Source organism: Ovis canadensis, chromosome 12, assembly GCF_042477335.2.
Source record: "Ovis canadensis isolate MfBH-ARS-UI-01 breed Bighorn chromosome 12, ARS-UI_OviCan_v2, whole genome shotgun sequence".
In the NCBI taxonomy this organism is placed as follows: domain Eukaryota; kingdom Metazoa; phylum Chordata; class Mammalia; order Artiodactyla; family Bovidae; genus Ovis; species Ovis canadensis.
Genome location: NC_091256.1, coordinates 86,448,981 through 86,475,718, shown reverse-complemented (window position 1 = coordinate 86,475,718; position 26,738 = coordinate 86,448,981). Strand labels below are relative to the sequence as shown.

The 26,738-nt window shown below is 37.2% G+C and overlaps 1 protein-coding gene across 50 annotated transcripts in view; it reads left to right on the top strand.

Annotated features, from left to right (window-relative positions):
- The window catches only part of CD46 (CD46 molecule), a 39,551-nt gene extending 13,077 nt beyond the window's left edge, over positions 1–26,474 (top strand). For 2 of the 50 annotated variants that reach the window (XM_069544271.1, XM_069544304.1), the window contains exons 4-14: positions 1,004–1,089; positions 1,980–2,177; positions 11,323–11,505; positions 11,902–11,988; positions 12,106–12,147; positions 14,556–14,603; positions 15,486–15,536; positions 17,016–17,051; positions 17,894–17,954; positions 18,526–18,569; positions 23,915–26,474. In XM_069544271.1, coding sequence (XP_069400372.1) covers positions 1,004–1,089; positions 1,980–2,177; positions 11,323–11,505; positions 11,902–11,988; positions 12,106–12,147; positions 14,556–14,603; positions 15,486–15,536; positions 17,016–17,051; positions 17,894–17,954; positions 18,526–18,535 — 802 coding nt within the window. In that variant the 3' untranslated portion in view covers positions 18,536–18,569; positions 23,915–26,474. Of the gene's footprint in view, positions 1–1,003; positions 1,090–1,979; positions 2,178–11,322; positions 11,506–11,901; positions 11,989–12,105; positions 12,148–14,555; positions 14,604–15,485; positions 15,537–17,015; positions 17,052–17,893; positions 17,960–18,525; positions 18,570–20,313; positions 21,394–23,914 lie in introns of those variants that run through there. The other 48 variants (XM_069544268.1, XM_069544292.1, XM_069544274.1 and 45 more) reach the window with 36 other exon arrangements.
- Positions 26,475–26,738: the final 264 nt, after the last annotated feature.

Here is a 26,738-nt window from a genome sequence, read left to right as displayed (position 1 = left end):
CGGGCCACTGCAGTGAAGCAGATCAAATGGGTTTTTTACATGTGTTTACGTTATAGTCTGTTAATTGCGCAATAGCATTATGTATGAAAAAATGTACATACCTTAATTTCAGAATACTATGTGACCAAAAGGTGCTAACCGTAATCTGAGCTCCAGAGAGTCATAGTAGTAATAAGAAAGACACTAATCATAGATCACCATAACAAATATAATAATAGTAATAAAGTTTGGAATCTGTGAGATTTACCAAAATGTGACACAGAGACATGAAGTGAGCAAACACTGTTGGAAAAATGAACACAAGTAGGTTTTCCGGTGCAGGATTGCCACACACCTTCAGTTTGAACAGCAGGGAAATGAGGTATGCCTGTATGTTGAATAGTAAAGACTCTAAAGACTATTAATAAGAACTAGAACTTACCTAGTACTCACTGTGCCAGATGCTAACTCATACAATACTTAAAACAGTCTCGTGAGATATGTACTGTTGTCTCCCTTTTCATATATGAGGAAACTGAAGAAGTGAACTTTAATGGACTTTCCCAAGCCCAGGTAACAAGTCAATCTTGGGGCTGGAACTTGAACCCAGGCAGGCATCTGTGCGCATGCCGCTAGACCAGTTTATAAGTAGCCTGTGGGAGCTAGGCTGGGCGAAATCCAACCTCTAGGGCCTTGTCTGCCTGCTCAGTTCTTACGAAGTAGAAAGGTGTGAGCAAAAGCGTAGATGTGAATGTGTGATGCATTTCCAGATATGGCCAAGATGCCGGACAGCAGTGCAGAGTGATTTAGACATTTTGCTGTGGGCCAGTGTGTATTCATTCAGATGCAGAAACTTTTATTTGATTAAGTTGCAGATTTAGTAAGCATTTCTGTTATATTTTGTTTAAGGAACTTCTCTCTCCAATTACTCTAGTGCAGAAAAACAGCCATGTAAAATTGTTTTCATTATTATGTTCACCTTGTAACTACTAAAGGACATAGTAACCTTTCTTTTCTCATTTAGTTATTACTTGATCGGGACAAGTATTTCTCATTGTGGCATTTCTGGAGATGGTGTGGACTGGAGTGATCATCCTCCAACATGTGAAAGTAAGTATGTTGTTGGAATGAAGAGCAGCAATTCTCAAACTTTTGGCCTCAGGACTCCTTTATACTTTCAAATTAACATAGACACCAGTGAGCTCTTGTTTATATGGGTTATGTCTGTTGTCATAACAACAATGTATAGACATAACCCATATAATGCTAGGGGTTATGCTGTGTCAACTCTATTATTATTGAATTAATCCTGAAAAGTTTTCAGAATAATTATTTATTAATTCATTTTTAAGAAGAATAAATGTGTACCTATTAGTATATAACACATATTTAATGAAAAAAACATTCTAAAACAAATAATGGTTTTGTTTTACATTTTTGCAAATTTCTTCAATGTTTGGCTTTAAGGAAAACATCAGGATATAGTCGCTTGAAAAATCACACTATTTATAGCCTCTGGAAAATTTCACAATACACTTATAAGGATGAAAGTGAAAATGACAGTAATAATTGGTATTAATGTGAAGAACTGACTTAGCAAACAGATACATTTACAAATTATGAAGCATTTCTCAACTAGCACTGAGTTCTGTTTTTAATCATGATCATATTATATCTTTAAATTGTCAGCATGTCTTATGATGAGAACAAAGCTTAGTTTGGCCTTACAGGTAAATGTTTGTATCTCATGTAGATATTTCATGACTTTAAGAAAATGAGTTTTATTCTAGAAATTCATTTGTAGATTAATAGCTTGAGTTTAAGATAATATATTTTCTCATAAAAAGCTTCTAAATGGATAGTGGATTCACATCTAGCATATAGCAATCATATGGTAATGAATTTATTGAGGGCAATTCATAGGACTTTACTAATGCTATTTAATCCTTTACCCTTCCCTTTAGCCTTTCATGTTCTCTCTTTTTTTTTTTCTTTTTAAGAGGTTTTGTGTAAACCACCTAAAGAAATTCCAAATGGAAAATACACCAATAGCCACAAGGACATATTTGAATACAATGAAGTAGTAACTTATAGTTGTGATCCTTCAAATGGACCAGATGAATATTCACTTATTGGAGAGAGCAGGCTTATTTGTGTTGGAAATGATGAATGGAGTAGTCAACCTCCTCAGTGTAAAGGTAATAATATTTCTATTTATTTCCTTCTTAATTTGTAAATACAGTAGAAACTTTGCAAATAGTTTTACCTATATGTAAAAACAGTCATATGTGCTTGAGTCTCCTGTTAAGTTGGTTTCTAATTTGATTTAATATCAGTCAAACCAAATAAAAACTAGTTGTAGAGTTTCCAGCCTCTCACCCGGCAGGTTCTTGGCACTCCAGGTGATACATTGCAAACTGTCGTGTATTTGCATGTTAAGACTGTTTTCCATGAAAGCATCAAAAATTCAACACACTTTTTCCCAAGTGTTGTCTTGTATTACAAGAAGTATAACAGTGTGGCTGCAGGGAATGGTAGTGTAAATTGTAAGAGATGTGAATTGTCTCATAAATATGATTGCTAAATGCTTGGGAACATCTTTTTAAAAAGATTTGAGGTGTTAGAGCTTGATCAAAAGCAGGGAGACACTGGAGGGATTTTTCCTCTTGAAAGAAAGGATCCACTGAATAGTAGCAAAATATTTTCTCAAGTGAAGAGAGACCATTCTTATTACCATATTCTAGGCAATAAGAAAATTTTTACAAATCTTAAAGAACTGAAATCATTTGGAGTACATTATCTGATCAAAAATGGGGTGAATAAATAAATCAAAACATAATCTAGAACATCCCCAAATATTTGAAAATTATGCAAGACACTTAAAATTAATAAATCAGAGACAAAATAACAAAGGAAATTAGAATTTCTTTAAGCATAGTAAAAATAAGTCACAAAATATCCGAACTTGTTGCGTACAACAGAAACAAGGCTTCAAAGGATATTTAAAGCATGAAGTACTTATATGAGAAAATGAGAAAGGTCTCAAATCAATAACCTAAACTTCCACATTAAGAAACTGAAAAAGAGCAAATAAAGCAAAAATAGGAAATAATGAAGACAGAGAAAAAGCAGTGAAATTGAAAAGAGAAATAATATAGAGACAGTCAAGAAATCAACACCTGCTTCTTGTAGAAGATCAGTAGAATTGATAAACCTATATGCAGTTTGACAGAAAACAGAAGATACAGATTATCAGTATCACAAGTGAAAAAGATGTCACGAAATATACTGTAGACAATTAAATGACAATAAAGGAATAAAACAAACAACTTTATGCCTGTAAGTGTAACAGGTTAAACCTTTCTCTCATGCAGACTTTATCTTTTGTTATTGTGGTATATCACATGGACTGATTTGCTTACGTTGAACCATCTTTTTGCAGAAAGAAATTTTGTCAAATGAGTCAACATCCATTCATGATAAAAACTCACCAAGTTGAGTACAGCAAGAACATATCTCAGCATAATAAAGGTCATTTACAACAAGCCCACAATATAATACTCAAAGGTGAAAAGCTGAACGCCTTCCTGAAATTCAGTAACAAGACAAGGATGCCCACTCACCATTTCTATTCAGCATAGTATTGGAGGTCCTAGCCACAGCAGTCAGAAAAGAAAAAGAAATAAATTTATCCAAAATAGGAAGGAATAAGTAAAACTGTCACTATTCACAAATGACATCATACTCTCTACAGAGAATGCTAAAGTCTTCATAAAAGCTCCAGTTCAGTCGCTCAGTTGTGTCCAACTCTTTGCAACCCCACGGACTGCAGCATGCCAGGCTTCCCTGTCCATCACCGTGTCTTGGAGCTTGCTCAAGCTCATGTCCATCAAGTTGGTGATGCCTTCCAACCGTCTCATCCTCTGTCGTCCCCTTCTCCTGCCTTCAATCTTTCCCAGCATCAAGGTCTTTTCCAGTGAGTCAGTTCTTTGCATTAGATGGCCAAAGTATAGAGTTTCAGCTTCAGCATCAGTCCTTCCAATGAATATTCAGGACTGATTTCCTTTAGGATTGACTGGTTTGATCTCCTTGAAGTCCACGGTACTCTCAAGAGTCTTCTCCAGTACCACAGTTCAAAAGCATCAGTTCTTCAGCACTCAGCTTTCTTTATAGTCCAACTCTCACATCCATACATGACTACTGGAAAAACTGTGACTTTGACTAGTTGGACCTTTGTCGGCAATAACGTCTCTGCTTTTTCATACGCTGTCTAGGTTGGTCATAAAAGCTACTGGAAAAACTTAATATATGAATTCAGCAAGGTAGGAGGATACAAGATGAACATGGAGAAATCTGTTGTGTTTCTTTCCCCAAATAATGAAATGCCACACCAAGTTAAAAAAAGAAAAGAATTCCATTTAAAATTGTATCCAAAATAAATAAAAAGCACCTAAAATTGACTTAACCAAGAAAGTGGAAGACCTATATACTGAAAACTGTAAAATATCAGTAAAGGAATCTGAACAATTTTTAAAGAAATGGAGAAATACACTATGTTGTTGGATCTTGGGTTGGAAGAATTATTATTATTATTTTTTCTTATTGTTTTACTTTATTTTACTTTACAATACTGTATTGGTTTTGCCATACATTGTCATGAATCCACCACGGGTGTACATGCATTCCCAAACATGCACCCCCCTGGAAGAATTAATATTGCTAAAATGACCATATTACCCAAAGCAATCTACAGATTTAATGCAATTGCTTTCAAAATACCTAAAATGTTTTTCATAGAACTAGAACAAATAATCCTAAAATTTATATGGAAAAGATCCAGAATTGCCAAAGCAATCCTAAGAGAAAGGAACAAAGCTCTAGGTATATCCTTTCCTTAACTTCAGGTTGTACTGCAAAGCTACAATAATCAAAGCAGTGTGATACTTGGCACAAAAACTATAGATCAATGAACAGAATAGAGAGCCCAGAAATAAATCCATACACCTATGATCAGTTAACCTATGACAAAGAAGGCAAGGATATGCAATGGAGAAAAGACAGTCTCTTCAACAAGTGGTGCTTCAGAAGCTGGACAGCTACATATAATACAATGAAATTAGATAGAACCGTATACAAAAATAAATTGCAGATACAAAACAAACTCAAATGGTGTAACCACCTAAGGGTAAAACAGGACACCATAAAACTCTCAGACAGAATTGTAGCAATATTTTCTTTAAGTCAGTTTGCCAAGGCAAAAAAAAAAAAAAAGGAAGGGGGGGTGATAAATGGCACACAATCAATTTTAAAAGCTTTAACACAGCATGGGAAACAATCAACAAAACCAAAAGACAACCTATGGAATGAGAGAAAATATTTGCAAACAATGCAAATGACAAGAGGTTAATATCCAGAATGGACAAACACCTCGTGTAAGTCAGTATTGAAAAAACAACACAATTAAAACATGGGCAGACCTGAATCAACATTTCTCCCAAAGAGACGTACAGATGGCCTACAAGTACTTGAGAAGATGCTCAGCATCATAAACTATTAGAGAAATGCAAATCAAAACACAATGAAGTGTCACCAGTCTTCAGAGTAGCTATCATCAAAAAGTCTATAAATAATAAATGTTATAGGGGGTGTGGAGAAAAGGGAACCCTCCTAAACTGTTGGTGGGATTGTAAAGTGGTACAGCTAGTAAAGAAAGCAGTCTGGAGGTTCCTTAAAAAACTAAGAATAGAACTATGATCTGCAGACTCACTCTTGAGTAAAACAGTCTCTAATTCAAAAAGGTACAACTACCCCAGTGTTCGTAACATCACTGTTTCAGACAGCCAAGACAAATAACTCAAGTGCCCATCAGCAGGTGATTGGATTAAAATGTTTTGTGTTTTTGTGTGTGTATAGACTCAGATGTAGAAGACAGACTTATAGTTACCAGTGAGAAGAGGGGAGGGGGCAGTGAGTTAGAAGCATGGGATAATTAACAGATATAAATTGCTATAACCTGAAATAAATAAGCAACAAGTATTTCGCAACATGGATGGACTTAGAGAATATTGTCCTTAGTGAATTAGGTCAGATATAGAAAGACAAATACTATATGATATCACTTGAATGTGGAATAAAAAAAATACGAGTGATGCTACATACAAAACAAAGACAGACTCAGATGAAGTAGATACGTGTATAGTTACCAAAGGGATTAGGTAGGGACAACACATTAGGGGTATAGGATTAAGAGATACAAACCACTACACCTGAAATAAGCGTCAAGTGTTTTACCATATAGTACAGGGAATTATCTGGAGTTTCCCTGGTGGCTCAGTGGTAAAGAATCCATCTGCCAGTGCTAGAGACACAGGAGACATGGGTTCGGAAGATCCCCTGAAGGGAGGAAATGGCAGTCTACTCCAGTTTGCCTGCCTGTAATAATCCCATGGGAAAAGGACACTGGTGGGCTACAGTCCGTGGGGTACAAAGAGTCAGACGTGGCTGAGCAACTGCATGCACGCACAGGGAATTATATCCGATGTCTTGTAATAATCTGTAATGGAATATAATCTGGAAAAAAAGCAAGTGAACAAAAAAATCACTATGCTGTACACCTGAAACTAACAAGATAGCAGGCCAACTATATTCAGTAAATATTTTTCCAAAACCTCATGAAGTGTAGTGCAGGCCCCGTGTCCTCACTAGGGTATTATTATACCAAACATTTAAGAAATAAATAGTAGCAGCCCTATACAAAGTCTTCAAGAAAATTAAAGAGATGGGAATGCTTCTTAATTTATTTCATGAGAACAGTGTTGCTCTGATACCAAAACCAGACAGAAACACTGCAAGAAAAGTGTTATACAGTATCCAAAGTGGGCATAGAACTGAAACTTTTAAACAAAATATTAGTATATCAAATCCTTTTCTTACAAAAAACAAAGAGTACATCATAATCAAGTGAAGTTTATTCTGTGAACGTGTGAATGATTCAAATTTTAAAATCAGTATAATTTACCATATCAAGAAACTTTGAAGGAAAAAAAAAACCAATCACCTTAATAGATGCAGAGAAAAAACATATGACAAAATTCATCATCTTTTCATTATAAAGCAGCAAATGAGGAATATAAGGGAACTGCCTGAAGCTGACAAAAGGCAGCTGTAAAAATTCCCCAGCTAATATTATAATTAATAGTAAAAGAGTGGTTATGTTTATCTAAGGTAGGAACAAGACAAAAATGTCTTCTGTTAAAACACTACTCAACCTTGTATTTGGAGTTCTTAGTAGAACAGGCCATACATATTGAAGAGTAAGGAATAACATAGACTTTATTCAGTTACAACAAGATTGTTTTTCTGGAGAACTTGAAAGACTGAAGTTTTAGCAGGATCAGCACATAGATAACCGTACATCCATATGCTAGTAAAACACCAATAGAAATGGAAAATTTTCAAGTACTATTTACACCAACTTGAAAACCCAAAATACTTGTGTGTAAATCTAATAACAATGTGAAATATTTAAATGGTAAGAATAACTAAACCTAAGAAATTAAACAAGACTTTAACAAATAGAGAAAATTCAGTGATGATGGGTTAGAAAATACAATATAATAAGGATGTTGATTCTCTATGATTGATCTATAAATTCAGGACAATCCCATAAAATCCCAGTAGAACTTGACAAAAAGATTGTAAAATTTATTTAGAAAAATAAAACAACTAGAATTGTCAATAGAAATTTGGAAGAAAAAGTCATCTCATTCTACCTGCTGTCAAGTCTTCTGATAAACACTACCATGAGGACCAGAATCAAGACAGTGCAGTACTGGTGAAAGGACGGCCGTGTAGAGCATAGAACAGCAAGCAGTGTCCAGAAATAAAACCGTTCAAAAAACAAAACAAACCCTCAACACTGTGTTAGCACCATTTGCAAATATTTATTCACAGTGAACCAAAAACTTAAATGTGAAATCTAAAACCAAAAGATTTTTGCTTTAGCACATAGGAAATCTTTGTGCCTTAGTCAAAGGCACAAATACAACTCTTAAATACAATTCTACAACCATGATTCTTTAAAGAAGAAATGTTAATATACTGGACTTATCAAAACTGGACTTCTGCTTCAAACACACTATTAAAAGAAGGAATGAAATGAGCCATACATTGGGAGGAAACATTTGCAAAGTACATATCTGTTAAGGGGCTTGTATCTACAGTATATCAGTTCAGTTCAGTTCAGTCGCTCAGTTGTGTCCGACTCTTTGCGGCCCCATGAATCGCAGCACACCAGGCCTCCCTGTCTATCACCAACTCCCGGAGTTCACTCAGACTCGTGTCCATCGAGTCGGTGATGCCATCCAGCCATCTCATCCTCTGTCGTCCCCTTCTCCTCCTGCCCCCAATCCCTCCCAGCATCAGAGTCTTTTCCAATGAGGCAACTCTTCGCATGAGATGGCCAGAGTACTGGAGTTTCAGCTTTAGCCTCATTCCTTCCAAAGAAATCCCCGGGTTGATCTCCTTTAGAATGGACTGGTTGGATCTCCTTGCAGTCCAAGGGACTCTCAAGAGTCTTCTCCAACACCACAGTTCAAAAGCATCAGTTCTTCGGCACTCAGCCTTCTTCACAGTCCAACTCTCACATCCATACATGACTACTGGAAAAACGATAGCCTTGACTAAACGGACCTTAGTCAGCAAAGTAATGTCTCTGCTTTTGAATATGCTATCTAGGTTGCTCATAACTTTTCTTCGAAGGAGTAAGCGTCTTTTAACTTCATGGCTGCAGTCACCATCTGCAGTGATTTGGGAGCCTCCCCCCCGCCAAAAAAAAGTCTGACACAATCAGAAAACAACCCATTTTTTTTAAAAAGGGCAGCATGAATAGACCTATTGCACCAAAGAAAATATATGGATCCCCAAATACTTGGAAAGTTGCTCAGTGTCATAGTAAACTACAGAATGGAATTTAAAACTACAATGAGATGTCAGTAAACAGCTATTAGAATAGCTGAACAAAAAAACCCGAAACTAAAGACTAACAATACAATGAATAGGCAAGAATATACAGCAGTTGGAACTCTTAAGGCATTGCTGGTAAGAATACAGAGTGATATGAATATTATGGAAGACAGTTTGGCAATCCCTTATAAGGTTAAATAGACACTTACCATACAACTCAGCAATGTAAGTAAAAAGATGTATGTTGATATAGAAACCTGCATGAGAATATTCAAAGCAGCGTTAGTCATAATCATTCCACACTGGAATTAACTCACATGTCCTTCAGCTTGTAATGGATGAACAGCCTAATCTGTATCCATGCAATGGAATAATACTCTACAATAAAAAGAAATGAATTCCTGAATCATGCAACAAAAGAATCTCCAATGCATTACGCTAAGTAAAATACCCATACTCAGGCTGTGATTCCACTAAGACATTCTGGGAGAGCAGCAGGATCAGGCAGGAAACAGATGAATGCTTGACTGGGTGGGGAAGGTGGTTGAGAACTGGAGGGTTGATACAAAGCGACATGAAGTATTTAGAGATAATGGAATTTTTATTATTGTGTTGGTAATTACATGATTATTTTGATTTATGAAAACTAACATACTTGTACACCTTAGAAAAGGGTGAGATTTACTGTATGCACTTTGTATCTACTAAACCTAACTGACAAGAAAATCATTAGGTGCAATTAGGAGCATATTGGCCCAATAGCGAAAAAAAATCAGGGAACCTGAAGACAGGGCAATAGATACCTAGCATGGTTTGAAAAGAAAGATTAAAACAAGAGACAGAGACAGAAACCTTTGGGAGAAAAAGCAAACAGTTGAACATACGTCTAATTGGGGTTTCAGAAGAGAGAACGCAGGAAATCATTTCAGAAATACTGGCTGAAAATTATGTAAATTTGATCCCAAACAACAACCCCACATATCTGGGAAATTCACTGCCCTTAGCAGAATAAATTTTAAAAATTTACCGAGAAACCCCCAATTAAGCTAAGCACAGCATGTTAGAGCTCCTGGAAACAAGCAGCAGCCAGTGAGAGGGAGAAACAGACGGGAGGCCTTGTCTCCTTTTTCTCCTCACCCCAAGGTGAGAGTGGCCTCTGACTTTATGGAACTATTGAAACTAAAAGACAATTTCTGCTAATACGCTGGAAGAAAAACAGAATCCAGAAAAACAACACTTAATGTAGAAAGCTGTGTGAAGAATTTGTCATCAGTCAACCTGGATTACCTGGAGGAGGGAAAGGCTACTCACTCCAGGATTCTGGCCTGGAGAATTCCATGGACTGTATAGACCATGGGGCCATCAAGAGTCAGACTCAGCTGAGCGACTTTAGCAACCTGGATTATAAGAATTGATAAGGAAGTTCTTCTGGCTGAAGAGAAATGATACCTGACGGAAATTCAGACCCAAAGAAAGGGAGAAAGAGCACTCTTTTGGTTTAAAAGGCTGTATATTATCTGCCTCTTATCTGTCATTCAGATTTAATCTCATAAGATGTTCTCTTGAACTCACTACTCAGGCAAGTGTTTTCTTGATTTTTTTTTTCCTTCCCAGTTCTGCCAAACCCATTAATGGATACTAAAGTCAACTAAGAGAGTCAGGATGAGTACTTTTTATGAGTGGAGTAGAGTGGGACATTACCACAGCACATTGGTGTGAAGGCTGAGAATTACTCCTAAGATTATCTCAGGCCTGTTGGTTTATATACTGGTTGACAGCATAAAACGTGCTTCTTGATCTCTGGTTGCAGCCCAGAATGTTTGGAAAACACTGCCCTAACTCCACAGACCTTCATTTCTTGAACGTCCTAGCTTCTGTATGCTGTTGCCTCCTGAAAGCTTTCTTTTTCGTATCTAGGCATGGCTAGCTTCTTTGCAAATTAAACTTGAGCTCAAAGGTTACCTTGTCAGAAAAGCGTTTGCTACTTTTCTAAAAGAGCAAGGTATGTAATTAGTGTCAGAATGATCTTTAAAAAATCCTCAAACTGAAGAAGATTACTTTTGACCTTACCCTGAGTTTGTATCTGGTAGTCAGACTGCTCTCAAAACTTGTCAGGAATGGAAGGAAAATGTAGAGAAGCAAAAGAAGTATGGCAGTCTGTTCTAGGTGTTTAAAAAAAAAAACACTGCTAGATTTCTCTAGATCTCTTTACCTGGAATCCAGATGCACAGAGGTTTGGGTTCTTTTTTCTTTTTTTCCCCCAATTAGTATCTTTTCATTTCTTTCCTGTTTCTTCCCCCTGGAATTACTTCACACTAGTTTTTCTGGTCCCGTGTGGAAGTGGCTTTCCATTAACTCTGGAATTTCTCGACTTTTCAGTGGTCAAATGTGAATATCCAGCTGTTGAAAATGGAACGATAGTCTCAGGACATGGACACAAATTTTACTACAAAGCGACGGTTGTATTTAAATGCAATGAGGGTTTTAACCTTCATGGCAACAATATAGTTGTCTGTGGTGAGAACAGTACTTGGGAGCCTGAGCTACCGAAGTGCATTAAAGGTAAAAACACTGTCTTCCTTTTGCTTTTGTTCTTTATTTCTTTCACATTAAATATCAAGAATGCAAGAAAACCTGAAGAGAAACAATGTTGGTATTTAACTGTCGTTGTATTCATTTCTGTGATAGTTGTATGACTTCAAATTCACAAGAAATCTGCTGTGGCAATTTTCTGCCTTTGTAGGGTCTTAGCATTTCATGTACATAACACAGGTATGTAAATTTCTCTTGCTAGGCATTCTTAAATGTAAAAATGGAGAGCAGTCATTTTGCAGGGTAAATTGAAGTGTAGGGAGTTTTACCTAAATAAGTCAAGAATGAAAGGCGTAATCCATGTGAATGGAAAGACAGTATTAATGCCCGAGTTTCTGACTCAGTCTCCATTATTTTGTTTTCTAGTGTCGATTCCTCCCAGCACCCACCCTCCAATTCCCAGCACCCACCCTCCAGTTCCCAGTACCCACCCTCCAGTTCCCAGTGTCTCAGGTTCAGTAACTTCCTACATATATTTTTTCAAAACTCTTTTAAATTCCTGGTGAAAATGCCAGCAGTAACTCCCAGATGTTTGACCCTATCTGCATTTTTTTTTATTCTGTTTTCCAGTGTCGACTCGCAGCACCCAACAACCAATGCCCAGTGCCTCAGGTTTAGTAACTTCCTGCTTATATATTTCAAAATCCTTTATGTTTCTTGTGATTTTTTTTCCAAAATCTTTTAAATTCCGATGATTTATACTCATTTATCAATTTTAGTAATGAAATATTCACAGCCTTTTTAGTTCTTAGATTAAGTGATTCTAAAATTATGTGCAGTCTGCAGATATAAGCAGATAGCAAGTTAAGTAAACTTTAAATATGTTTACTTATCTGTAAAATGATTTCACACCTTCCTTCCTTCAGTTCAGTTCAGTTGCTCAGTCGTGTCCGACTCTTTGCGACCCCATAGACTGCAGCACGCCAGGCCTCCCTGTCCATCACCAACTCCCGGAGTTTACTCAAACTCATGTCCATCGAGGCGGTGATGCCATCCAGCCATCTCATCCTCTGTCATCCCCTACTCCTCCTGCCCCCAGTCCCTCCCAGCATCGGGGTCTTTTCCAGTGAGTCAGCTCTTTGCATGAGATGGCCAAAGTGTTGGAATTTCAGCTTTAGCATCAATCCTTCCAGTGAACACCCAGGACTAATCTCCTTTAGGATGGACTGCTTGAATCTCCTTGCAGTCCAAGGACTTTCAAGAGCCCTTCTCCAACACCACAGTTCAAAAGCATCAATTCTTTGGCTTCCTTACTTAGTGACAGTAAATTTAAAGTGGGATTCATTTAAAGCACTTAGCATAGCCCCTGGTTTCTAGAAAGCTCTTAAAAGGCAGCTTGTACCAGTTACACTCAGATTAATATTAGTGTAGAGGAAGGTCCACAGGTTCTGTTTTTTAGCATGTATTCTGTGTCATCAACACGGATGATTTATTCATTTTAAAAGTGATGTCTTGACACCTGCACAGGATGTCTTCTGGGTCCAGGACTGTTTCCTTTCCCAGGCTGACCAGCTTGGTTCTTTTTTATAAACTGGGAGATTACTATTGTCTCTAGAATGAGACTAGTATTTCTACCACTTCCGACACTCCCCCAACTCCTAACAATTATTGTTTTCCTCTTTACTGAGCGTTTTTTGTTTGTTTTGGATGTTTTTGTTTTTGTTTTTTGAGGGGGAAGAGGGAGTTGGCAACAGAAAGTAAGTGGTATAACAACTAAAAGGCAGAAAAAGCCCTTGTTTATTGGAATGAAATGGAGGAATTCTAGCAGGGACTGCTGATCAGCTCCTCTGTCTGAGACTTGAATGCATATTTTGCGATGTTGCAAGGAATTGTTTTCCTAAGTTCAGGGCTGCTATCTCTGGCTTGTATTTAGTTGCAGCAGAAGCTAGAGACCAGAGGAAGGGTGGAAAGAGTATCAGTCTGGGCAGACTTTTAAAGAGTTGACATAAGCATTTCATGAAGGATTTATAAAGCACTGATAGTTTAGTGTTTGAAAGAAGAATTCTGAGGACAGATGTACAGTGAAGATAAAACTATGGAGATTATTTTAAAATATCAAAATTCCTCATGAGACTGTCAATCATTTTCTGTCATCAGTTAGTATGAAAAAGATCATTTAGTTCAGTTCAGCTCAGTCGTGTCCAACTCTTTGCGACCCCATGAATCACAGCATGCCAGGCCTCCCTGTCCATCACCAACTCCCGGAGTTCACTCAGACTCACGTCCATCGAGTCAGTGATGCCATCCAGCCATCTCATCCTCTGTCGTCCCCTTCTCCTCCTGCCCCCAATTACTCCCAGCATCAAAGTCTTTTCCAGTGAGTCAACTCTTTGCATGAGGTGGCCAAAGTACTGGAGTTTCAGCTTTAGCATTATTCCTTCCAAAGAAATCCCAAGGCTGATCTCCTTCAGAATGGACTGGTTGGATCTCCTTGCAGTCCAAGGGACTCTCAAGAGTCTTCTCCAACACCACAGTTCCAACGCATCAATTCTTCGTCACTCAGCCTTCTTCACAGTCCAACTCTCACATCCATACATGACTACTGGAAAAACCATAGCCTTGACTAGACGGACCTTAGTCGGCAAAGTAAAGATCATTAGCAACATATAATGGTGGTCAAGTAGATCTGATTATGCAAATATGAAAAACTGTAGGCAAAATACTAACTGGGGAAGGACACAAGTTATGCAATAGGAAACTATATGGATGGTATTTTTTTAAAGAACCATATGTTTATTCTGAGCACGTTATTTTTATGGTTTATTAGTAGTTAACTTCTAGGATTTCCACTATATACAAAGGCACAGTGAACATGCCTATGCAACATTCTTGTGCACTTGGGTAAACATGTGTTTAGGTTAACTTTACAGAAGTAGAATTGAAAAATTAGGGAGTACGTGTATTTTTCATTTTGAGAAATAATTCATTTTGAGAATCTTTTTAAAAAACCAAATATCAAATTTAAGTCCATAATTTTGTATGGATAAGGCTGGAGAATTGAATCTAATTTTCCATTCCAGATTCCAAGCCCACTTCTCCAACCATGACTCCAGGACTAACTCATCCAGGTTCAGTGGCTGAGCGTTTTTTTTCATCTACACTTATTTATCCATGTCCTTCTTTAAACTGTTCTACATAGCTTCTGAAATTTCTTAAGTGTTTGTGGGTTGTACATTCTTTTTTCATTCTGATTTTGTTAATTTGGGCCAACTTTTTTCCTGATGAGTGTGGCTAAAGATATATCAATTTTGTTTATCTTTTCAAAAAACCAGCTCTTTCATCGGTCTTTTTTTATTTTTAAAAAGTTTCCATTTCATTTCTTTCTTCTCTGGTCTTCATGATTTCTTCCCTTCTACCTTTGCCCTTTCTTGTGTGCTTCTGTTTCTGATGGGTTTAGTAGGTTAGGTCACCTGAGATTTTTCTTCTCTCCTGGCTTCGGCTGATGTGGCTATAAACTCCTCTCTTAGAACTGCTTTTTGCTGCACCCCATAGATTTTGGATTTGTTTTCTTGTTTTCGTTTTCTCCAGATATTTTAAAAAATTTCTTCTTTGATTCAATCAGTGACCCACTGCTTGTTTAGTAGCATACTGTTTAGCCTCCACAAACGTGCTTTTCTGCTTTAGTTTTAAGTATAATCACATTGAACCCATAGGGTTATTCTGACACCACACTAATGATAAATTTGCTTGCTGTACCACGGAATATTGTCCTAGGAAATGTTACTGGACAAGAAGTAGAATGCTTTGGTATTGACTATAAATTTATAATATTTTGATACTACTTTTAATGACAAACATTGATGTAGTTTGTATAAGGAGAATGAAATTATAAAGAGTTTTTGTACAAAGTGAAAAAAATCAAAATCTGTGAACTTAGAGGATATTAAGCTCTATTGTTTTTTCTCTCTCTCTTTTTTTTTTTTTAACTTGCATTTTTTCCTTTTTTCTAGGACATCCCAGCCCTACTGATGCAACACCCCCTAACGATGCTGAGGGTTTAGGTATTATTTTGTTACTGATTATAACCCTGTGTCATAAGGCCCTAGTTTTCTATGTGGAAGTATTACCATTATCTGTAATTAGAGAAGAAACAACATGGTAAAAATGGGTGATAATTGTTCACTTTGTAGTTGTAAAATTGCACATTTTAAGGAATTTTAAAGGTGCAGATCCCGTGACATATTTAAGCAGTGCTTTTAAACACATGTAGATAATATAGATTTCAGGAGGTTGCTCAACTTAGGATACCTAATAATAAGTTTACTTTTTAAAATAATATGGCTGTACGTAGTCTAACCTATAAGTCTGACATCTAAGTTATTTTCTATGTAATAGTTTTACTTTGTAATGGCAATTTGTAGGTGAATTTTCTTTCTGTTGGTACCTTGTAAACACAAGCCTTAAAGTACTATTAGTTGGGTTAGTTTTTCTATACAAGGGTGGGGAAGCACACTTAATCTTGGCACACGCAGTTCACACAGTATGTGTGAAAGAACTTGATGGAAGTATAGTTGTGACAGTTAAATGAAATATAACGATTTACTGATAAGGAAAGGAAGAAAAATAGTTTACCTTTCTTTACATTAGACTAGTTTAGTTAGTCTTTATAAAACGCACTTCAGGCTTGTTACATTTTCCCTGTGAAACCTGTGGTCACACTGGCACTCTGCCAAGAGAATCCAGTGCCATCTCAGGATGTTTACATTCGATAATATTTATGAAATAAAAAAAGAGCAGAGCTGTGCATGACACTGTATGCTATGTTACATGGTCTATGTTATAGATAATAAAGTATGGCAATTTAGAAGCAGAGGTGCTACTGACTAGTGTTTCTAAACATTAAGATGTGGTGGTATATGCAGTGCCCTCTGGAGAGTCAGAAATGCATGTTTATGCCTCCGTGCACAGGGTTATGCATGTGCCCTGGTGTTCCCTTTACATTCTTAATTTGCATTGCTTTCTGCGAGTCTCCCTAGGGAGTTAGGGCTGCGTCTTCATCTGGGGAGCTGTGGTGATGGGTGAAGACTCTGCATGGGTTCAGAGCACTCTTTATGATTTATTCCACAGACTTCAGGGAAAAGCAGACATTAAATGTCTAACAAAGTCATAAGTAATAAAAGAACTGAATGTCGAACTAAACCAACCGTAGCTGGATACTCACATTTTAAAACTGGTTTTCCTCTAAACTAGTGAATTCTAATTGTTAACCTTCACTACATAACCTGACATCGTAGCCAGAGCAAGCAGCAGTGAAGAGTGAGCTTCCTTATTAAGAGTGTCACAGAGGCGTTTCCTAACTCTGGAAGTGATTGGAAGGGTTCTGTGATGCAAATAACCTGGAAGCTCAAGCAGTTGTGCTAAAGCTAGACTGACAGGTTTTTCCTCTGTAGTCACAGATGATCTGGTGAAATTAAAATGCAGCTGCTCCTAGGAGGTCCCGGATACTTACTTATCTCCCAAACTGTCTTCATTTTTCGCAGGTGCAGGATTCATCGTGCTCATCGTCATTGCTCTACGTAAGTGTCAAGAAGTTTGATACCAATGAAATCAAAACATTGCTCTGAAGAAGTGTGGTTTTGTTTTTTTGTTTTTTTTTTTTTTAAGGTTTTTCAATATTTTTAGCTTTATAGCTTGAAATTAAGTAAAACAGGAAAACCTGACTTTTTTACATAATACACTACCTTGTATTAGCATTACTCTGTTCGGCAACCCACTCCAGTATTCTTGCCTGGAGAATCCCATGGACGGAGGAGCTTGGTGGGCTACAGTCCACGGGTCACAAAGAGTTGGACACGACTGAGTGATTTCACTTCACTATGTCTATTCTGCATGTCCACATACTAACAAACTCTAAATAATATATGTTGTTTCAAAGGTGAATTTTCATCATATGAGTTTTCATCCCAAATATGCTTTGGGTAGTTTTGTAAATTTTCAAGAATTTCTCTGACTTACTGTATACTGTTTAATCCAAAGAATACAATATACTGAAGAGTCCAAATGGACTAGCAATGTATATGTACTTAAATTAGATACCATTTTCTGGCCACGGGTACCTGAAAGCATGAAAATGAAAGTGTTAGTCACTCAGTCGTGTCTGATTCTTTGCAACCCCACCAGGCTCCACTGTCTGTCTATTCTAGTCCAGACAAGAATACTGGAGTGGATTGCCATTCCCTTCTCCAGGGGATGTTCCCAACCCAGGGATTGAACCCAGGTCTCCTGCATTGCAGGCAGATTCTTTACCATCTGAGCCTCCAGGGAACCTCTGATCAGCATTCATTTTTTTCTACTAGATTTTAAATCTCGGCAGTGATTTTTCTTGATCATGTGACATTTGTCTCCTGATTTCTTGTAGTTGTTGGCATTGGAGTATTGCTTTGCCTGTACTTCTGTCTTTACAGACAAAAGAAGAAAGGGTAAGGTACAGCATGTTTTTTTAATTTATTGCTCCTCCTCACTGTTGACATTCTTTTGTGCAGTTTTTGTTTGTACTCTGTATTACGTGTTTTTAAAAAATTGCTCCTGCTTGAGTGTGCTGTGTGAATTACACATCTTTGCTAAAAATATTTTCACCTGTTTTTAATATCACTGCTATAAGAGTAATCTGTGCAGGTCGCGTCAACTAATTATGATGTAAGAAAAATTTCTGTGGGATTTGAGGTATAAGTGCTGAAATAAATCATGGACCGCTTTGGGGGGTCTTCTCTACCCTAGGCATACCCAACTTCCTAGATTGGACTAATGGCCAAGATTACATATAAAATGATTCCCTGTGGAGACTTTGATAGCTGTAGTCACTGCAGTTTTGACGGTGAAAGTTTTCAGTTGTCTGTATAATTTAGGTAGGTAGTTGTAAGAAGCTACATAGATGTCTCCTTCAGATACCAAATTTGTTTTTTTTTTTCTTTTAGATTTGTTATACAGTTAAACTGGAGAATTTAAAGCAACATCATTTGATTTCCCTCTTATGTTCTCTTAATTTACTAGGTTGAAGTAAAACTGATGGGGTTAAACTAAAAGTTGCTGAAAGGGTAAGATTTACAAGGAACCTCATGAACTTTGTCTTTTTATCTATAAAAATAAAATAAGAGAGTTAAAATTGCAAAAAGGTACAAATATATAATTTATACCTTTTAAACATCATCTTAAATTTTAATGAAGCAATTTAAAATCTAATGAAAGACTTAGAATAAAACTGGAGCATAGACCAAGATTAGGTGCTTTGATATTTCTGATTTTTAGTGATTTTTTTCCCTATTGCTTTGTAAATCAAACTAAAAATTAAAAATGAATGGTATTAATGACTTTATGATATTTATATTCCTTTTATTTTAATGACTACATTTGGACTGTGTGATAAAAGTACATTCTTCACTCATAAAGAGCTAAATACATATTTTTAAAATTTCTTGGTCATCTTTTAAAAATGTCCACAGTGCCTTCATTTGAACCTTGAATCTTATAGAACATATAATATGCACATTTGATTTCTCTATCAATAGTGTATTTTTTAAACTGCATGTACACAGGTGGTATAACACGGAAACACCATCAGTGAAATATTTGACAAGTCTAAAATTTGTCAACTAGAAATAACCTCTAAAGAAAGCAGAACAAAATAGCTCTCTGCTCCTTACTGGCCTTTGTGTAAAACATCATCACACGAAAATACAGTTTCCTAACAAATATTAACCAAACTCTGTCTACCAGTGAATGAGTCTTTTAAAGCTAAACAAGTATCTGAGCATCACACCCCCAGGTTAAGGTACCAGTAACATTAGAGTTCTGAGATCCCATTTCTAAAGAGTTCCCCAGTGAGGCTGCTGGGGGCCAGGAGGACACTTAGAGAAAGCAGGGTATAGGCTGTTACTGATGTGCCCGTGCTCTTTAGCTTTGAAGAAGCACCATCAAGCAATGGTTCACTTGTTCAAGACAATCAAGTGGATTGTTCAAAGACTCCACATTTTTGTGCATGCCTTTTTAAAAGAATGTAAAATAATACCTAGCTTTAGTTCTTTAGTTCTTTAGTTTAGTTCTTTAGTTTCTTTTAAAAGGTAATTATTTTTAGTATTGATATATTTGTTGCACTGTTTAATGTCCATTCTCCCCCACCCCAAATTGCTTTCTTTGCTTGGGAAACTCCCTTACAAGACTGTAAACTATATGCAGTTCCTTCTCTATTTGTAGGGATAAATCTGGAAGCAGGATACCAGGCGCAAAAATTGCTGATAATGGGAATTCCCTGGTAGTCCAGTGCCTAGAGCTCACGCTTTCACTGCCTTGGGCAGGAGTGCAGTCCCTGGTTGGGGAGCTAAGATCCTTCAAGCCTCAAAACAAATCAAAAACACAAATTTGCCTGATACAAAATGGATTTGATATGAACTTGTATTTTCGATAATTTGGGAACACAGTTACCCTCCTACAGGATTTATACCAAAGCATGAAAATAAGTATTTTTTTGCAGGGGCGGGGGGGGGCGGGGTGGTCTTAGGTCCTCGACCAAGGATCAGACTCAAGCTCCCTGCATTGAAAGAACAGAGCCTTAACCACCGAGGAAATCCCCTAAGTAGTGTTTTGGTTTTTTTTTTTTAAGATCATTAAATTATGAAAAATAACCACAAGGTTAAAGCATTCTGCTATAGTAGTTTTCTGTTTCTTAGCTCTCAACGAAGAAAAGGATAGGGTCCCAGGTGAGCTGACAGGCTCCATCTGCATACTTCTTCCTTTTCCCACACAGCTTCCTTTCCTAACCAGCTCTTCTGCTATGCTTTCCAGACTTGGATCCACAGCCCTTCGCTCTCTCCTTTGCTCCTGCCTGAGTCCTGTTTGCATGTCCTGACTATGTGGTTCCAAACACCAGATGTCTTTTGTTACCATGAATGTTTTCAATTATTTGTGGTAAATATTTTTTTGTCATAAATGGATCATTTTTCTCTGCTCGGGTTAAGAGTTTGCTAAGTTCAGTAGAATTATTGAAATAATTTATGTATTTTAGTAATAGTAACTAAATACCTTTTTTCTTTTTTTCATTTAAGTATATTTATTACTTGTGCAATTGTAAACTATTTTAATGTTATCTTAATAAAGATTGGTCGAGAAATGTTGTAATTTTTAAGTTGTCTGCTTAAATGCATCTTGCTGAAGCTTTTTTTGGATATACTGGTAAATCCAGTTCAGGTGGTGGTGAGTGTAATGACATGGTCCAAAACTTGAATGGTCAAATTTACTTGAACATTTTTCTGCCTGGTTCTCAAATTCTGAACCATTCAACAAAGGCTTTAAAATTTTTAAGCAAGAACTAGTAAATAAAAAAGATTTTGTAATTAAAATCATAAAATCAGTTTCTGAGACAGTATTACATGGGATTAATACATGCCCCATGTATTGCCCCAAAAGCTGTGCTGTTGGAGACCAGGACCGTGTCTCCTCGTACACTCTCATTCTGAGAAAACGAGTCTACATTATTTACTTGAGACCAGGCGGTTTCAGAAGTAAACAGAAGTAAAATTCCAAATTTATATGCAAATTTGGAATCTGTTTATCTGCTGTATGATCTATAAGATTTCAAGGGTAAAGTTGCTTCCTGCACCAAATTCTTGCTTCAACTTCCTAAGGAGAATCAGGAGAGACATAGTTGATGGGCCTAATTGTCAGCTTTCCTTCCCTTCTCCTCCCTTATTGGTTTTATCCCATTTTTATGCCACTCTTGCTTCTTTTTGGTGTGACCTCACTATTTTATTCAACACTTTTCCCTTCCTCTGTTCAGCACATACCTAACTGGTGAGAGCCACAGACAAGACATTTTATTTCTCTCTGAGAAGAGATGAGAGAAACGTTTGCTTTTATCATTAAAAGGTATCTGCATTTTGTTGCGTTTCTTTTCAGAGATGTCCTTTCTTCTGTAAAATATTTGATGAACATTTAGATAGTATCCTGAGCTGAGAGGACAGTAGACATCAAGGAGGACATTTGAATTCTGGTTCCCCTCTGCAAGATTATTGATATTTATATTTTCTCCTTCCCTGTTTTAGTGTAAAATAATGTGCAGTGACAGGCTTTTGCTTTGACATAGGCACCCACAGAGTAATGACCCCTTGACCTTTGGTCGGATACTGTGACAAGTATTTTATATAGCCGTTTCTTCAGGACTGTTGTGGAGAGCAATTCAATAGTTAGGCCTATCAATGAATCCTCGAAGATCACTATATTCTTCTATTTGAAGTGAATAAATACACTTTTTTTTTCCCTAGTAGTAGTGGAATACTTATTTTCTTAAATAGAATTTTAAATAGAAATGCAATATATGAGAAGGATAAATAAGCATTTATATAAACCTAAAGAAACATCTCAGCTCTACCTTCTAGCAGCTGTGAATCCAAATCTGGGGGAAATTTTTAGTCTAATGGGAAATAATCAGATAGTCGGTCCACTTGAAGTTCACTTTTAGGTTTTTTTTGACAGAAACCAAACTACATTTTATGTAATTTTGGTAAAGAATTTCAGTTTCAGCTTGTAAATATTAGTTCTGTAAAGGCATGTAACTGTTTCCTTCAGCCAGTATATTTTTAGCATATAAAAAAGTAAATAAACCAGCACCAACAAAAATCCTCAAATTTTATGTGAAGTGCATTCCCTTTAGCCATTTAATCCCCTCCATCTCTGTCTCTGAATGAAATGAATTGGAAGTTCTTTTTCTGCCTGAATGTCTCTGCATAGGTAGGAAGAGAGGAGATAGATTTCCACACTCACGTGCAAGGTGCTACCCTAAGTGACAGGCATGAAGTTGAGAGCAGATTCCACAACGACCAATGGGACGAGCAGTTCCTTAGTAAAAGCAGAGCGGTGTCTTTGATCACAGGGGCAGAGGGGAAGACAAAAATATACCAGCTACCCCGCCCTATGTATCTGCTCAGTTCTCTAAGGAGTCCTTTGAGGCTCCAACCAACAAGAAAAGCGGTTTTCAGACAGTCCATGAGCTTCAAATTGTTTGTAAACACTTGAAGTTACCTTAGTGAATGCTGAAGGTAATATGACTTATAACTGTAAGTAGTAACTCACTTTAACATTTTAATCATCTTTAAATAGCTTGATGTTATATCCAATGAGTTGTTTCTGTAACTTTATGTAAATGCTTATTTATCCTTCTCATATATTGGATTTCTGTTTAAAATTCTATTTAAGAAAATAAGTGTTCCCCTACTATTAGAGAAAAAAAAAAGTAAGTGTATTCACTTCAACAAATAGAAGAATACAGTGGTGCTGGAGGATTTAGTGAGAGGCCTAACTGTTGAATCACTCTCCACAATAGTCCTGAGGACATGGCCAGGTAACAAGCACCGTGCTGTGACAGCGCTGGTTCATGGTGAAGCCGCTTCCTCCAGGGGAAATAATCAAGTCTCCGGCGCTCACGCGGTTAGTTCTTCCGTGAGGGAGGCACCCCGAGGGTTTGCTGGGGCAGGCACACTGTAAACAGCTGACGGGTCCACGTTGGGTTGTAGTCTGTCTGGTGTAGTCAGTTTCCAAAGCAGGAGTGGAAGTGCGTTTTCCAGCTCCAGAGCCAGTGGTCCTGAGTGGCTGCTGCAAATGTCAAAACTGGCTCATCCCACGTAAAGTGAGCTCTAGTGCACAGTTACACATCAGAGTCAAAGGCTTCATGGGGAAAAAATGTACAACCCATGCATGTCAGGTTACGTAAACTATATGAAAGTTAATTTTCTTTTCCCTTTTTTAACGTGGCTTCTAGAAAATTCACAATTCCCTGTGTGACTTGCATTGTATTTCTTTGGAAACCACTGGACTTGAATAACAGGGTTTAGAAAGATGTTCCTTGTTACCAGAAAAGAAAAACCCCCAAAACTGTGTGGTGTGAGTTTTAGTTACTTAGGAGACTCTCTAACCAGAACATGTGATTTCCTTGACAGTCAGGGGTAAAAGAAACATTATGGAACGTGAACGCTCAGAATCATCACCTTTGTAAAAGTGTCATCTCAGAGCTGGATTTTAAATTGAATATCATAGAAATGTGCTTCTCTCTAGTCTCTCCCGTTGGTCCTAAATTAAGATAGGAGGATATTTACTAAGTATATGCAACTGCCCTTCTTGTCTTGGAGGAAATCCAAGCTACAATACAGAATTAGAAAAAAAGAGTTTGTAGAGTGAGGCTGGTTGAACATTGGAATAACTTTAAAAAATCATTTATTTCCTAGTTCAGTGACTCTTACTAGTATATAGCTTTTTTTTTTAATTATCCCTATTCTAAATGGGCTTCTGGAATTAATGTATATACTTAATTATGTTCATCTCTGATGCTGTCTTCTTAACCTTGCTTCTTAGGAAACCAGAATGTCATGGTACATACTGTTCTATTCTCTTATAGGAAAGCAGAAGGTAGCGCTTCGTACAGCACTTATCAGGATAAAGCAGCCACTCCAACAGAATAGATGACCTGAACCGTTTCCAGGAACACATGTATCACTCAGCCATGAAAATGAAGGAAATCTTGCCATTTGCTGCAATACAGATGGACCTTGAGGGGATTTTGCTGGGTAATAAGTCGTGTACTGTCTGATCTCACTTATATGTTGAATCGGAAAAAAAAAAACAAGCTTTCAGGAAAGGGAAATGAGATTTGTCGAAAATGAGATTTGCTTCTGTACAAATAATCTATTCCATATATTGTTATATCAGCGGTGGGGTGCTGGTGGGGGTGGGTTTGAGTAAAGGTGGTCAGAAAATACAAACCTTCAGTTACAGGGTGAGAAAGTGCTGGGCTGTAAGTACAGCACAGTGGCTACCGTGAGTTACTCATACTGTGTTTATATTGGCAAGTTGCTAAGAGAGTGGATCTTTAAAAGTTCTAATCACACGGAAGAAAAAAGTTTTCCGTAGGTCTTGACATTATCGAGTCACGCTGTACACCTTGAACTTAACGCAATGCTCTCTCTCAATTTTGTCTCAATACTGAAGGAAAGAGATAAAAAGATTATTTGCTGCTTTCTTACACTGTCAGAAATAAAACTGCTAAGCGATAGCCGTAGGAACAGTAAAACATTTTAATGTGGCAGAAGTATAGTCACTATTCTTTAATGCTTCTTTGAAACATGCATGAATTTAGGTTTGAACACCTTGCCTGTTTTTCCTTAAATAGCCCTTGATTTATGGGGCAGGTCAGCATGGTATTCCCGGTAGTGTTAAGGTAGGGAAATGTGGTGTGTTTTGTTTTTTTTTTTTCTATAAGATCTCCAAACTCAGAGAAATATATTACAAAATGATATTACATTCCATTTGCAAAGAAAGTGATTTTGAAATCTTTTTTTGTTCAGAGGTGATTACCAGTTCTTAAGGTTCATTCTTTTGAGTTTCTTAACTAAGAATATTGCTGGAAAATATTCTTATATTAAATAGATTAAAATGCTATTTTTAAAAATTTGTAACCTCGTGGTAATTTAGAGATGCTATTAAGTTTTTGTCTGGCATTTGTTCTTCACCCCTTTTATTTATAATAAGCCAGTCTGAGAAACGAAGAATTCAGCATCAGTTTCAGGCTTCTGTACAAAGCTAGAGTATTCTTAGCACCCATGGCAATAATGCCAGCTCAGGACAAAGTGAACGCTGTGGCCTTATAGTTTTCTTAAGAAAATTCCACTTTATTATTATTATTATTGTACTATAGTTGTTTTTTTACAATGTTGTATCTGTTTCTGCTGAAGAATTCTACTCTCTAAGAGAGTTAGAATCCACTCTAAAGTCTGGCTGTAGGGGGTTTTCTCTGCCCACCTGGATAAAGATATGTCTTACTTTACACATGTCATCAGAATGTAAGCAGTTTTGTAGGGAATAAATTCATCAGATAACCTCAGGTCGTATCAGAATCTTAAGTCTTTGTGGGTTCCTCACCTCATCTGTAAAGGGCAGAGGAAAAATGAAGCCCTGTATTTCAGAAAAGCAGACTCAACTCTGGATGTAGATCATGCAAAGGGAAGGAAAAAGGAAACGTTCTCAGGGGGGTCTGGACACTCAGGTGGGACAGACCCCAGCCTGCTTCTCTGTCCTCACACCAGTGGCCACAGAGGAGGGACTCTGCTGTAACTCAGATTTTTACAGGTTTTGTTTTACACCTTAAAAAAAAATTTTTTTTTTCTTTTTTAAATTTTTTGGCCATACCTTGACATGCAGAGCTATCCAAGCTGAGATCAGACCTGTGCCCCCTACAGTGGAAACACAGAAACCCAACCACTGGACCACCAGGAAGTGGAAGGTCCTCACAGTTCATAGTTAGTAGCACAAACTGGGCCAAAGAAAAGTTGCCTTAGAAAGGTGTGAATGAGGACTCAAGGGTGAACAGGAGTAAATACTGTTTTTCTCCCTAAGGGCATGTTTGTAAGGCCCTCTGTAAGTGGTCCTTCCCTTTGTGATCTTGGGTAAGGCACTTGGAAGATAAGTTTGAACAGAATAAATTCAGGAATTCTGAGACAAAACCAGAGTTGAAGTTTTGCTGTACCCTTTTATCACATACTCTTCAAGAATCTAACACTTTCTCAGAAGCACAGAGGTGGCTGTGGTACATATTTCTTAAAACCTCAAGGAAATGTTTTCAACAAAAGCTTATTGTGCCTACCAAAATAGACTTTCACAATAGTTTCCACTTCAAATTTAGTTTTTCCAGTGTTAACATAGTTATATGTAAGATTGAAATACGTGTGTACATATAAATTATGTTCTGTCTGCAAATAACTTGTCAATTACTTAAATATATGAAGAAACCATTTTTCTCTAGAAATGTCTGTCTGGATGAGAGGGAAAAGTGTATTTGAATTTAAACTTAAAACTGCAAGAGTGAATCCCCAGTGGAATGAGACATCTCATGTCTGTATTGTTTGTTTTCTGAGAATTGAACCTTTGAATCTGTTTAAAAAATAAAATGTCATTATGGAGAAGTTTCATTTGTGATGATGCACTTATTTCCAGTGTGTTTTCTCTCAAAGAAGAGTGTGCCTCTAATCGGGCCAACCTTCTGGAAGCGTTGCCCTCCTATAGTCACCCCTTCTAGCCCTCCAGTCTCAGAGCCTGTGGTCTGTCCAGGCTTCTCCCCTCCCAGCCTGCCTCGCGCCTCCCCTGCTCATGGCGTTCAGTCCCACCTTGTTACCCGCAGCATAATGTCCATTTCATGAAACTTGAAAACTTCCTGCAGTTAATGCCCA